The 11,263-nt window shown below is 67.0% G+C and overlaps 1 protein-coding gene across 1 annotated transcript; it reads left to right on the forward strand.

The window, feature by feature from the left end:
- Window positions 1-571: 571 nt before the first annotated feature.
- LOC308231281 (uncharacterized protein) lies at window positions 572-5,905 on the forward strand (the record flags this gene model as incomplete). The annotated part of the gene is made up of 3 exons (XM_080636469.1): window positions 572-689; window positions 1,311-1,454; window positions 1,875-5,905. 3 exons carry the CDS (start codon window positions 572-574, stop codon window positions 5,744-5,746), a joined length of 4,134 nt encoding a protein of 1,377 aa, XP_080492595.1. The 3' UTR covers window positions 5,747-5,905.
- Window positions 5,906-11,263: the final 5,358 nt, after the last annotated feature.

The following is an 11,263-nucleotide window of genomic DNA, read 5'->3' on the forward strand; positions in this document are numbered from 1 at the left end:
AATCCATGCAATGCTCCCTTTCCATTTCCCTCTTCCCATTCCCAATCCATGCAATGCTCCCCTTTCCATTTCCCTCTTCCCATTCCCAATCCATGCAATGCTCCCTTTTCCATTTCCCTCTTCCCATTCCCAATCCATGCAATGCTCCCTTTCCATTTCCCTCTTCCCATTCCCAATCCATGCAATGCTCCCTTTTCCATTTCCCTCTTCCCATTCCCAATCCATGCAATGCTCCCTTTCCATTTCCCTCTTCCCATTCCCAATCCATGCAATGCTCCCTTTTCCATTTCCCTCTTCCCATTCCCAATCCATGCAATGCTCCCCTTTCCATTTCCCTCTTCCCATTCCCAATCCATGCAATGCTCCCTTTCCATTTCCCTCTTCCCATTCCCGATCCCTGGAACGCTCCCGTTTGCCCTGGCAAGAAGAGAACTTTGTTCCCGTCGGGAACAGCTCCAAGCCTTTCCCAGCTGCACTGGGAGCGCATCCAGGCCATGGCCTCCCTGCTCCCGCTTCCCCCCCCGCTTCCCGCAGGCTGCTGCGCCCCGTCCATCCCCCGCTTCCCACTGGGATGCTCCGGGAAGCGCCGCTCACCCCCCAGGCACGCCAGGCCCAGGAGCATTCCCGCTGCGGCCGATCCCAGCAGGAGCTGCCGCAGGGACGGGAGCCGGGACCCCGCCATTCCCATGGCACCGGGACGCTGGGATTGTCCCCTCCTCCCGCGCTGGGCCCTCCTCCTCCCTGCTCTTCCCTATGGATTTAGTGCCCCCCCCCCCCCCCCCCCGCTTCCCATTCCAGCCCCACTTCCCTGTGTCCAGCGTGCACTGAATCCATGGAATTCCATGCGTCGGGATGCGAGGGCCCTTAAGGCTCCTCCAGTGCCAACCCCAACCCATTCCAGCGTCCCAGCACCCCCATAATGAACTCCTGATTCCCAAGATCCCATCAAACCCTTCCCATTCCCACCTGGAATCCGTTTCTCCTCATCCCATCCCGCATCCAAAGCCCCTCTCCAGGCTGCCCTAAGGCAGAACCCTCCCTAACGCATGGATTCATCCCAAAGGGAATCAGGATCTGGGCATCCAATGGGAAAAGGCTCTGGGATATGGGGTAAGCGGGGGAAGGATCCGGTCTGGGGCAGCCCCATAAGGAGCCATTGGAGCACATCGGGGCCGCTCCAGCCTGGCCCTCACTCACCCATGGTGGGGCTCCGGGCCCGTTTTGGGGTCCCCGCTCCCGTTCTGGGGGGTTCCGGACCCGTTTCGGGGGGATCCGGACCCGTTTTTGAGTCTTGGGTCCGGCCCCCCAAGATGGCGGCGGCGCGGACTACATTTCCCAGCATGCCCCGCGCGACGCCTGCCCCGCCCTGCGTGCGCGCGGCGCGGGGAGGGGCGGGGCTTCGCGCTCGGCGCGGCCCAAGCGTTGCGCGGCGGCGGCGGAGCGGGGAGCGACCGGTAACGGGAGCGGCACCGGGAGCGGGACCCCGGGGTGGGGGGGGGTGAAGAGGAAGCGGGGAACGGGAGGAGGCGGCGGAGGGGACGGGGAGGGCCCAAGGGGCGGGGCTTGGGGGAGCGGAGGGGCGGGGCCTGGAGGGAAGAGCGGGGCCGGGAGGGCCTGAGGGGAGGAGGAGGCGGGGCCTGGAGGCGCGAAGAGGGCGGGGCCTGGGGGCGGGAGGGGCGGGGTTTGTGGGGGGCATAAGGGGGCGTGGCCTCTGCGGGTCAGCCGCGTCCTTAGGCCCAAGCCACGCCCCCTCCCGGGGAAGCCCCGCCTCCTCCAGCGGAGAGCGCGCCCCTCTAGGAGAGGCCACGCCCCCTCCCAAGCAGGCCACGCCCCCCCGCGCTCTCTTCCCGCGCCGTTTCCACGTGTCCCCGCAGACTCCTCCCGGCGCCGGTTCCCGATGGCCGCGGGGTCCCGGTGCGGGGCTGCGGCTCCGTCCCAGCCTCCGTACGCGTGCCGGGAGTGCGGGAAGTGCTTCCGGTGGTCGTCCCGCCTGGCCCATCACCAGCGCAGCCACACGGGCGAGCGGCCCTACAAGTGCCCCGAGTGCCCCAAAGCCTTCAAGGGCTCCTCGGCCCTCCTGTATCACCAGCGCGGGCACACGGGCGAGCGGCCCTACGCCTGCCCGCAGTGCCCCAAGGCTTTCAAGCGCTCCTCGCTGCTCCAGACCCATCAACGGGTCCATACAGGGCTCCGGGCCTTCGAGTGCGCCCAGTGCGGGCTCACCTTCAAGTGGGCCTCCCATTACCAGTACCACCAGCGGCAGCACACGGGCGAGCGGCCCTACCGCTGCGCCGAGTGCCCCAAGGCCTTCAAGAACTCGTCGAGCCTCCGGCGGCACCGGCAGCTGCACACGGGCGAGCGGCCCCACGCCTGCGGCGTCTGCGGCAAAGCCTTCGCCCAGCCCTCCAACCTGCGGCAGCACCAACGGGTGCACACGGGCGAGCGCCCTTACGCCTGCCCCCAGTGCCCCAAGACCTTCACCCACTCCTCCAACCTCCTCCTGCACCGCCGCACCCACGCCAACGCCCGGCCCCACCAGTGCCCCAAGGCCCCTGGAGCTGCTTCCTGCCTCCAGGGCCACGCGGCAGCCCCACCGCTGCCCCCCGCTCCCGTCGCCGCGCCGGAGCCCCCATGGCGATGCTCTTTGTGCCCGCTGAGCCTCGGCACCCAAGAGGAGCTCCTGGGCCACCAAGGAGCCCCCCCGGTGCCAGCGGCGGCCCCGGTCCCCCCGCTCCGCTGCCCGCCCTGCGGGAAGAGCTTCAAGAGCAGCGCGGCGCTGGCGCGGCACCGGCACGGCCCCGCTGCCGAGCGGCCCTTCAAGTGCCCTAAACCCTTCCCCCAGTTAACGGGGCTCTTGGGGCCCCCCCCCGGCGCGGTGCCGCCGCCGGTGCCCACGTCCCCGCCGCAGCCGGAGCGCCCGTACCAGTGCCCCGAGTGCGGCAAAGCCTTCAAGGGCTCCTCGGGGCTGCGGTATCACCTGCGGGACCACACGGGCGAGCGGCCCTACGCCTGCCCGCAGTGCCCCAAGGCTTTCAAGCGCTCCTCGCTGCTCCAGATCCACCAGCGCGTCCACACGGGGCTCCGGGCCTTCGAGTGCGCCCAGTGCGGGCTCACCTTCAAGTGGGCCTCCCATTACCAGTACCACCAGCGGCAGCACACGGGCGAGCGGCCCTACCGCTGCGCCGAGTGCCCCAAGGCCTTCAAGAACTCGTCGAGCCTCCGGCGGCACCGGCAGCTGCACACGGGCGAGCGGCCCCACGCCTGCGGCGTCTGCGGCAAAGCCTTCGCCCAGCCCTCCAACCTGCGGCAGCACCAACGGGTGCACACGGGCGAGCGCCCTTACGCCTGCCCCCAGTGCCCCAAGACCTTCACCCACTCCTCCAACCTCCAGCTCCATCGCCGCACCCATTCCAACGCCCGGCCCCACCGCTGCCCGCTCTGCGCCAAGACCTTCACCGTGGCCTCCTACCTGCAGCGGCACCTCCGCACCCACGGGGCCGGCACCGCGGCGCCGCGCGCCCAGGTCCAGACCTTCCTGCTCCTGCAGACCCCGCAGGGCCTCCAGCTCGTGCCCAGCCCCACGGCTGCCCCACGGAAGCTCCTGTTGCTGCCCGGCGCCGCGCTTGAGCCGCCCGGTGTCACCGAGGGGGCCCCATCGCGGCTGGTGCCCGGGGCCGGGCAGAGCATCCTGGTGGTGCCTGGTGCGGGGCAGGTCCAGGCGGTGGCCGGGGCTCCGTTGGGGACCAGCGTCATCGTCCTAAGGGGGGGCATCGGGGGGGTCGCCAATGGCCAGCTCCAAGCATCCGAGGTGGCCAACGTCCAGCTCCAAGCTCTTCCACAGGCTTCCAAGGTGGCCACCATCCAGCTCCAAGGCACCGAGGTGGCCAACGGCCAGCGCCGAGGCATGGAGGTGCCAAGTGTCCAGCTCCAAGCCCTACCGCAGCCATTGGATGTCACCAGCATCCAGCTCCAAGCATCCGAGGTGGCCAACGGCCAGCTCCAAGCTCTTCCCCAGGCCCCCAAGGTGGCCACCATCCAGCTCCAAGCATCCGAGGTGGCCAACGTCCAGCTCCAAGCCTTGCCACAGCCATTGGATGTCACCAGCGTCCAGCTCCAAGGCACTGAGGTGGCCAATGTCCAGCTCCAAGCTCTTCCACCGGCCCCCAAGGTGGCCACCATCCAGCTCCAGGCATCCGAGGTGGCCAACGGCCAGCTCCAGGCCTTGCCACCACCATTGGATGTCACCAGCGTCCAGCTCCAGGCATCCGAGGTGGCCAACCTCCAGCTCCAAGCCTTGCCACAGCCATTGGATGTCACCAGCGTCCAGCTCCAAGGCACTGAGGTGGCCAATGTCCAGCTCCAGGCCTTGCCACCACCATTGGATGTCACCAGCATCCAGCTCCAAGCATCCCAGGTGGCCAATGCCCAGCTGCAAGCTCTTCCCCAGGCCCCCAAGGTGGCCACCATCCAGCTGCAAGGCACTGAGGTGGCCACCATCCAGCTCCAGGCATCCGAGGTGGCCAGTGCCCAGCTCCAAGCCACCAAGGAACCCGACGTCCATCTCCAAGCCGCAGACGTGTCCAGCATCCCGCTGCAGGCCATGGAGGTGGCCACCATCCAGCTCCACAGCCCAGAGGTGCCCAGCAGCCGTCTGGAAGCCGCAGAGGTGCCCGATGGCCTCCAGAGCACCGAGGGGCCTGGTGGCCACCTCCAAGCGCCCGAGGAAGCCGGGGTCCAGCACCAAGTGGTGGAGGTGCCCAGCATCCAGCTGAAGGCCATCGAGGTGGCAAACCTCAACCTGCAGCCCGCCGAGGTGCCCAGTGCCTGTCACCAGGTGATGGAGGTGCCCAGTGTCCAGCTCAAGGCCATCGAGGTGCCCAACGTCCAACTGAAGCCCATTGAGGTGCCCAACGTCCAACTGAAGCCCATCGAGGTGCCCAACGTCCAACTGAAGCCCATTGAGGTGCCCAACGTCCAACTGAAGCCCATCGAGGTGCCCAAAGTCCAACTGAAGCCCATTGAGGTGCCCAACGTCCAACTGAAGCCCATTGAGGTGCCCAACGTCCAACTGAAGCCCATTGAGGTGCCCAACGTCCAACTGAAGCCCATTGAGGTGCCCAACGTCCAACTGAAGCCCATTGAGGTGCCCAACGTCCAACTGAAGCCCATCGAGGTGCCCAACGTCCAACTGAAGCCCATTGAGGTGCCCAACGTCCAACTGAAGCCCATTGAGGTGCCCAACGTCCAAGTAAAGACCCTTGAGGTACCCAACATCCAACTCAAGACCTTGGAGGTACCCAACGCCCAAGTAAAGACCTTGGGGACGCCCAACATCCAACTGAAGACCATGGAGGTGCCCAGTGTCCAGGTAAAGGCCTTGGAGGTACCCAATGTCCAACTCAAGCCCATGGAGATGCCCAGTGTCCAGGTAAAGACCTTGGAGATGCCCAACGTCCAACTCAAGACCTTGGAGGCACCCAGTGTCCAACTGAAGCCCATGGAGGTGCCCAGTGTCCAACTGAAGCCCATGGAGGTGCCCCAGGCCCCCCCGGCCCCATCCCCACGCCTGGCCCTGGGGGGCTCTGCCCTGGGGCTGCCCCCGGTGCTGCTGCTGCGGGGGCCCGGGGGGGGCCCTGCCCGGCTCCTCCTGCTCCGGGTGCAGCCGGGGCCAGGCCAGGCCCAGGGGGGCACCGGGGGGGATGCGGGGGTCCCGGAGCTGCCCAATGTGCCCCTGGTGCACACCTGATGGGGGCAGCACGGAACCCCCATGGACCTGCATGGAGCCCCCATGGACCCCCCATGGACCCCCCCATGGACCCCCCCATGGACCTGCATGGAGCCCCCATGGACCCCCCATGGACCCCCCCATGGACCCCCCATGGACCCCCCCATGGACCTGCATGGAGCCCCCATGGACCCTCCATGGACACCCCCATGGACCCCTCCATGGACCCCCCCATGGATCCCCCCATGGACCCCTCCATGGACCCCCCCCATGGATCCCCCCATGGACCCCTCCATGGACCCCCCCCATGCCCCATGGACCCCCCATGGACCCCCCATGGACCCCCCCATGGACCCCCCATGGACCCTCCATGGACCCCTCCATGGACCCCTCCATGGACCCCCCCCATGCCCCATGGATCCCCCCATGGATCCCCCCCATGCCCCATGGACCCGTCCATGGACCCCCCATGGACCCCCCATGGACCCCTCCATGGACCCTCCAGCCCCATCCCATGGGGGTCCTTGGCTGGGGGCGGGGGTGTGTGTGAAGGGGGCGTGGTCAATAAACGAAGCCCCGCCCTCCGCGATGCTCCGCCCTCCGCGTGGACGGGGCGTCACCAGGGGCGGGGCCTGTTCCTATGGGAAGGCCCCTCTATTGGCTGAGTCGTCGCTAGGGGCGGGGCCTGGACGGGTCCATTGGCTGGGGCGGGGGGGGGGGAGAGGGGAGGCACAGGAGGGACCATGAGCGCTGCGGGGGTGGGGGGCGTAGGGGGGTTACTGGGAAGCGGGGGAGACACCAGTATGGCCCCTGTGACCCCCCCAGTATGGCCCCTGTGACCCCCCCCGTACGGCTCCAGTATCCCCAGTACGGCCCCAGCATCCCCCCCTGTGACCCTCATTCACCCCCAGCCTGGCTCCACTGCTCCCCCCGATGGCGTGTGCACCCGTGTGTGTGTATACATGTGTGTACATGTATGTCCGTGTGTGTGTGCATATGTATGTACACGTATGTCCATGTATGTGTGTGTACACGTATGTGCATGTATGTCCATGTATGTGCGTATGTACATGTATGTATACGTGTGTGTACATGTATATGCACGTGCGTACATGTATGTCCACGTGTGTCCACGTGTGCACATGTGATCTGTGTCCCGTCACGTGGCTCGGAGGCCCCGTGCACGCGCGGGGCGCGTCACGTGACCGCCGCACGTGTCCCCCTTGGGTCCCTGCTGGCTCCAGCACTGACCCGTCCCGTGATGGGGTTGGGGGGGGACCCAAACCCTGCCCTGATCCCTTTATATCCCCCCCCCCCCCCGGGATATCCCGGGCAGAGGGAAGGGAATGGGATGGGGACGGGAAGGGCGACGGGAATGGGAAGGGCCATGGGATGGACACAGCTGGGTCTGACTCATCCCTGCCCCAGCCCTCCCCAGCCCTTAAGGCGCCGCCATGGTCCTGGTGCTGCTGCTGGGTGAGGCCGGGCAGGGCAGGGCAGGGGCAGTGCATGGGGCAGTGCATGGGGCAGTGCAGGGGCAGTGCAAGGGCAGTGCATGGGGCAGTGCATGGGGCAGTGCAGGGGCAGTGCATGGGGCAGTGCAAGGGCAGTGCATGGGGCAGTGCATGGGGCAGTGCATGGGGCAGTGCATGGGCAGTGCAGGGGCAGTGCAAGGGCAGTGCAGGGGGCAGTGCAGGGGCAGTGCAAGGGCAGTGCATGGGGCAGTGCATGGGGCAGTGCAGGGGCAGTGCAGGGGCAGTGCATGGGGCAGTGCAAGGGCAGTGCATGGGGCAGTGCATGGGCAGTGCATGGGGCAGTGCATGGGGCAGTGCATGGGCAGTGCAGGGGCAGTGCAAGGGCAGTGCATGGGGCAGTGCATGGGGCAGTGCAGGGGCAGTGCATGGGGCAGTGCATGGGGCAGTGCAAGGGCAGTGCATGGGGCAGTGCATGGGCAGTGCATGGGGCAGTGCAAGGGCAGTGCATGGGGCAGTGCAGGGGCAGTGCATGGGGCAGTGCAAGGGCAGTGCATGGGGCAGTGCATGGGGGAGTGCAGGGGCAGTGCAGGGGCAGTGCATGGGGCAGTGCATGGGGCAGTGCATGGGGCAGTGCAGGGGCAGTGCAGGGGCAGTGCAAGGGCAGTGCAGGGGGCAGTGCAGGGGCAGTGCATGGGGCAGTGCAAGGGCAGTGCAGGGGGCAGTGCATGGGGCAGTGCAGGGGCAGTGCAGGGGCAGTGCATGGGGCAGTGCAAGGGCAGTGCATGGGGCAGTGCATGGGGCAGTGCAGGGGCAGTGCATGGGGCAGTGCATGGGGCAGTGCAAGGGCAGTGCATGGGGCAGTGCAGGGGCAGTGCATGGGGCAGTGCAAGGGCAGTGCATGGGGCAGTGCATGGGGCAGTGCATGGGGCAGTGCAAGGGCAGTGCATGGGGCAGTGCATGGGGCAGTGCATGGGGCAGTGCATGGGGCAGTGCATGCGCAGTGCATGGGGCAGTGCAGGGGCAGTGCAGGGGCAGTGCATGGGGCAGTGCAAGGGCAGTGCATGGGGCAGTGCAGGGGCAGTGCAGGGGGCAGTGCAAGGGCAGTGCATGGGGCAGTGCATGGGGCAGTGCAAGGGCAGTGCATGGGGCAGTGCATGGGGCAGTGCAGGGGCAGTGCATGGGGCAGTGCATGGGGCAGTGCAGGGGCAGTGCATGGGGCAGTGCAGGGGCAGTGCATGGGGCAGTGCATGGGCAGTGCAGGGGCAGTGCATGGGGCAGTGCAAGGGCAGTACATGGGGCAGTGCATGGGGCAGTGCATGGGCAGTGCAGGCGCAGTGCAGGCGCAGTGCATGGGGCAGTACAGGGGCAGTGCAGGGGCAGTGCAGGGGCAGTGCATGGGCAGTGCATGGGGCAGTGCATGGGCAGTGCATGGGGCAGTGCAGGGGCAGTGCATGGGGCAGTGCAAGGGCAGTGCATGGGGCAGTGCATGGGGTAGTGCATGGGGCAGTGCAAGGGCAGTGCATGGGCAGTGCATGGGGCAGTGCAAGGGCAGTGCATGGGGCAGTGCATGGGGCAGTGCATGGGCACTGCAAGGGGGCTGAGCGTGGCACTAGCACTGCATGGCCACTGCACACGGTGGGGATGTGGGGCACCATGGGGGGGGCAGGTGCAGGGCACCGGGAAGAGGTCTGGGAACTGGAAGAGCACCGGACACTGGGTACTGGGCACTGGGCATGGGGCACTGGGCACTGGTCACACTGGGCATGGGGCACTGGGCACTGGTCACTGGTCACATGGGGTGCTGGTCACGTGGCACCGGTCCCACTGATTCCTGTTCCCTCCGGCTCGGGGTGTCCGGATGCTGCCCCCCCCGCTGGTTTCCAGTGGTGCTGCTGGGACCCCGCGGATCAGGTACGGGGGGGGGGAGGAACCGGGACCTGCGGCTCCCAGGGGTGATCCCGAGGGGTCCAAGGGGTCCCGATGGATCCAAGGGGTCCCAATGGATCATAGAGGGTCCAAATGGGTCCCAGTGCATCACAGATGGTCCCAGTGGGTCCCAATGTATCCCATGGGTCCCGGTGTATCCCAGGGGACCCAGTATCATAGATGGTCCCAGTGAATTCCAGTGGGTTCCAGGGGTCCCAATGGGTCAGAGATGATCCCAGCGTATTCCAGTGGCTCCCAGTGCATCATAGATAGTCCCAGTGTATCCAAGGGGTCCCAATGGGTCAGAGATGGTCCCAATGGTCCCAGTAAATCCCAGTGGGTCCCAGTACATCCCAGCGGGTCCCAGTACATCCCAGCGGTCCCAGTACATCCCAATGGTGCCAGTACATCCCAATGGTGCCAGTACATCCCAATGGCCCCAGTACATCCCAGCGGGTCCCAGTACATCCCAATGGTCCCAGTACATCCCAGCGGGTCCCAGTACATCCCAGCGGGTCCCAGTACATCCCAATGGTCCCAGTACATCCCAGCGGGTCCCAGTACATCCCAATGGTCCCAGTACATCCCAATGGCCCCAGTACATCCCAATGGCCCCAGTACATCCCAGCGGGTCCCAGTACATCCCAATGGCCCCAGTACATCCCAATGGCCCCAGTACATCCCAATGGCCCCAGCACATCCCAATGGCCCCAGTACATCCCAATGGCCCCAGTGCATCCCAGCGGGTCCCAGTACATCCCAATGGCCCCAGTACATCCCAGCGGGTCCCAGTACATCCCAATGGTCCCAGTACATCCCAATGGCCCCAGTACATCCCAGCGGGTCCCAGTACATCCCAATGGCCCCAGTACATCCCAATGGCCCCAGTGCATCGCACTGCATCCCAGCGCTCCCATCGCCCGCCAGCGTCCCGCTCCCCCCCGCTGCAGTCCCTGCCCTCGCCGCTGGGTGCCGCTGTTCCCGCGCCCCTCACGGCTCCGCTCCCCGCCAGCCCCGTTCCCGGTGCGCTTGGCCGGGGGCCCCGGTCCCTGCGCGGGCCGCGTGGAGCTGCTGCGGGGCGGGCGCTGGGGCTCGGTCTGCGACGACGACTGGGGGCTACCGGACGCGTCCGTTGTGTGCCGGGAGCTGCGCTGCGGAACGGCCCTGGCCGCCCCCGGGGGGGCCTGGTTCGGGGAGGGCTCCGGCCCCATCTGGCTCAACGGGGTCCGGTGCCGCGGGTCCGAGCGCAGCCTCGCCCGCTGCAGGCACCGCGGGTGGCGGCCGCACGTGTGCGCGCATGAGGAGGATGCGAGCGCCGTGTGCTCGGGTGGGGATGGGGATGGGATGGGGATGGGGATGGGGATGGGGATGGGATGGGGATGGGGATGGGGATGGGATGGGGATGGGGATGGGGATGGGGATGGGATGGGATGGGGATGGGGATGGGATGGGGATGGGATGGGATGGGGATGGGATGGGGATGGGATGGGGATGGGATGGGGATGGGGATGGGATGGGATGGGGATGGGGATGGGGATGGGGATGGGGATGGAGATGGGGATGGGATGGGGATGGGGATGGGGATGGGATGGGGATGGGGATGGGATGGGGATGGGGATGGGGATGGGATGGGGATGGGATGGGGATGGGATGGGGTGGGGATGGGGATGGATGGGGAGGGGGAGGGGATGGGATGGGGATGGGGATGGGATGGGGATGGGATGGGATGGGGATGGGAGGGGATGGGGAGGGATGGGGATGGGGATGGGGATGGGGATGGGAGGGGATGGGGATGGGGATGGGGATGGGATGGGGATGGTGGGATGGGATGGGGGATGGGGAGGGGATGGGATGGGATGGGGATGGGTTGGGGATGGGGAGGGGGAGGGGATGGGGATTGGGGAGGGGGATGGGGATGGGGATGGGGATGGGGAGGGATGGGGATGGGGATGGGGATGGGATGGGGATGGGGATGGGATGGGGATGGGATGGGGATGGGATGGGGATGGGATGGGGATGGGATGGGATGGGGATGGGATGGGGATGGGGATGGGGATGGGATGGGGATGGGATGGGGATGGGGATGGGATGGGATGGGGATGGGATGGGGATGGGGATGGGATGGGGATGGGGATGG

The sequence above is a fragment of the Psittacula echo genome (assembly GCF_963264785.1).
Source record: "Psittacula echo genome assembly, chromosome: 34".
NCBI classification, from domain to species: domain Eukaryota; kingdom Metazoa; phylum Chordata; class Aves; order Psittaciformes; family Psittacidae; genus Psittacula; species Psittacula echo.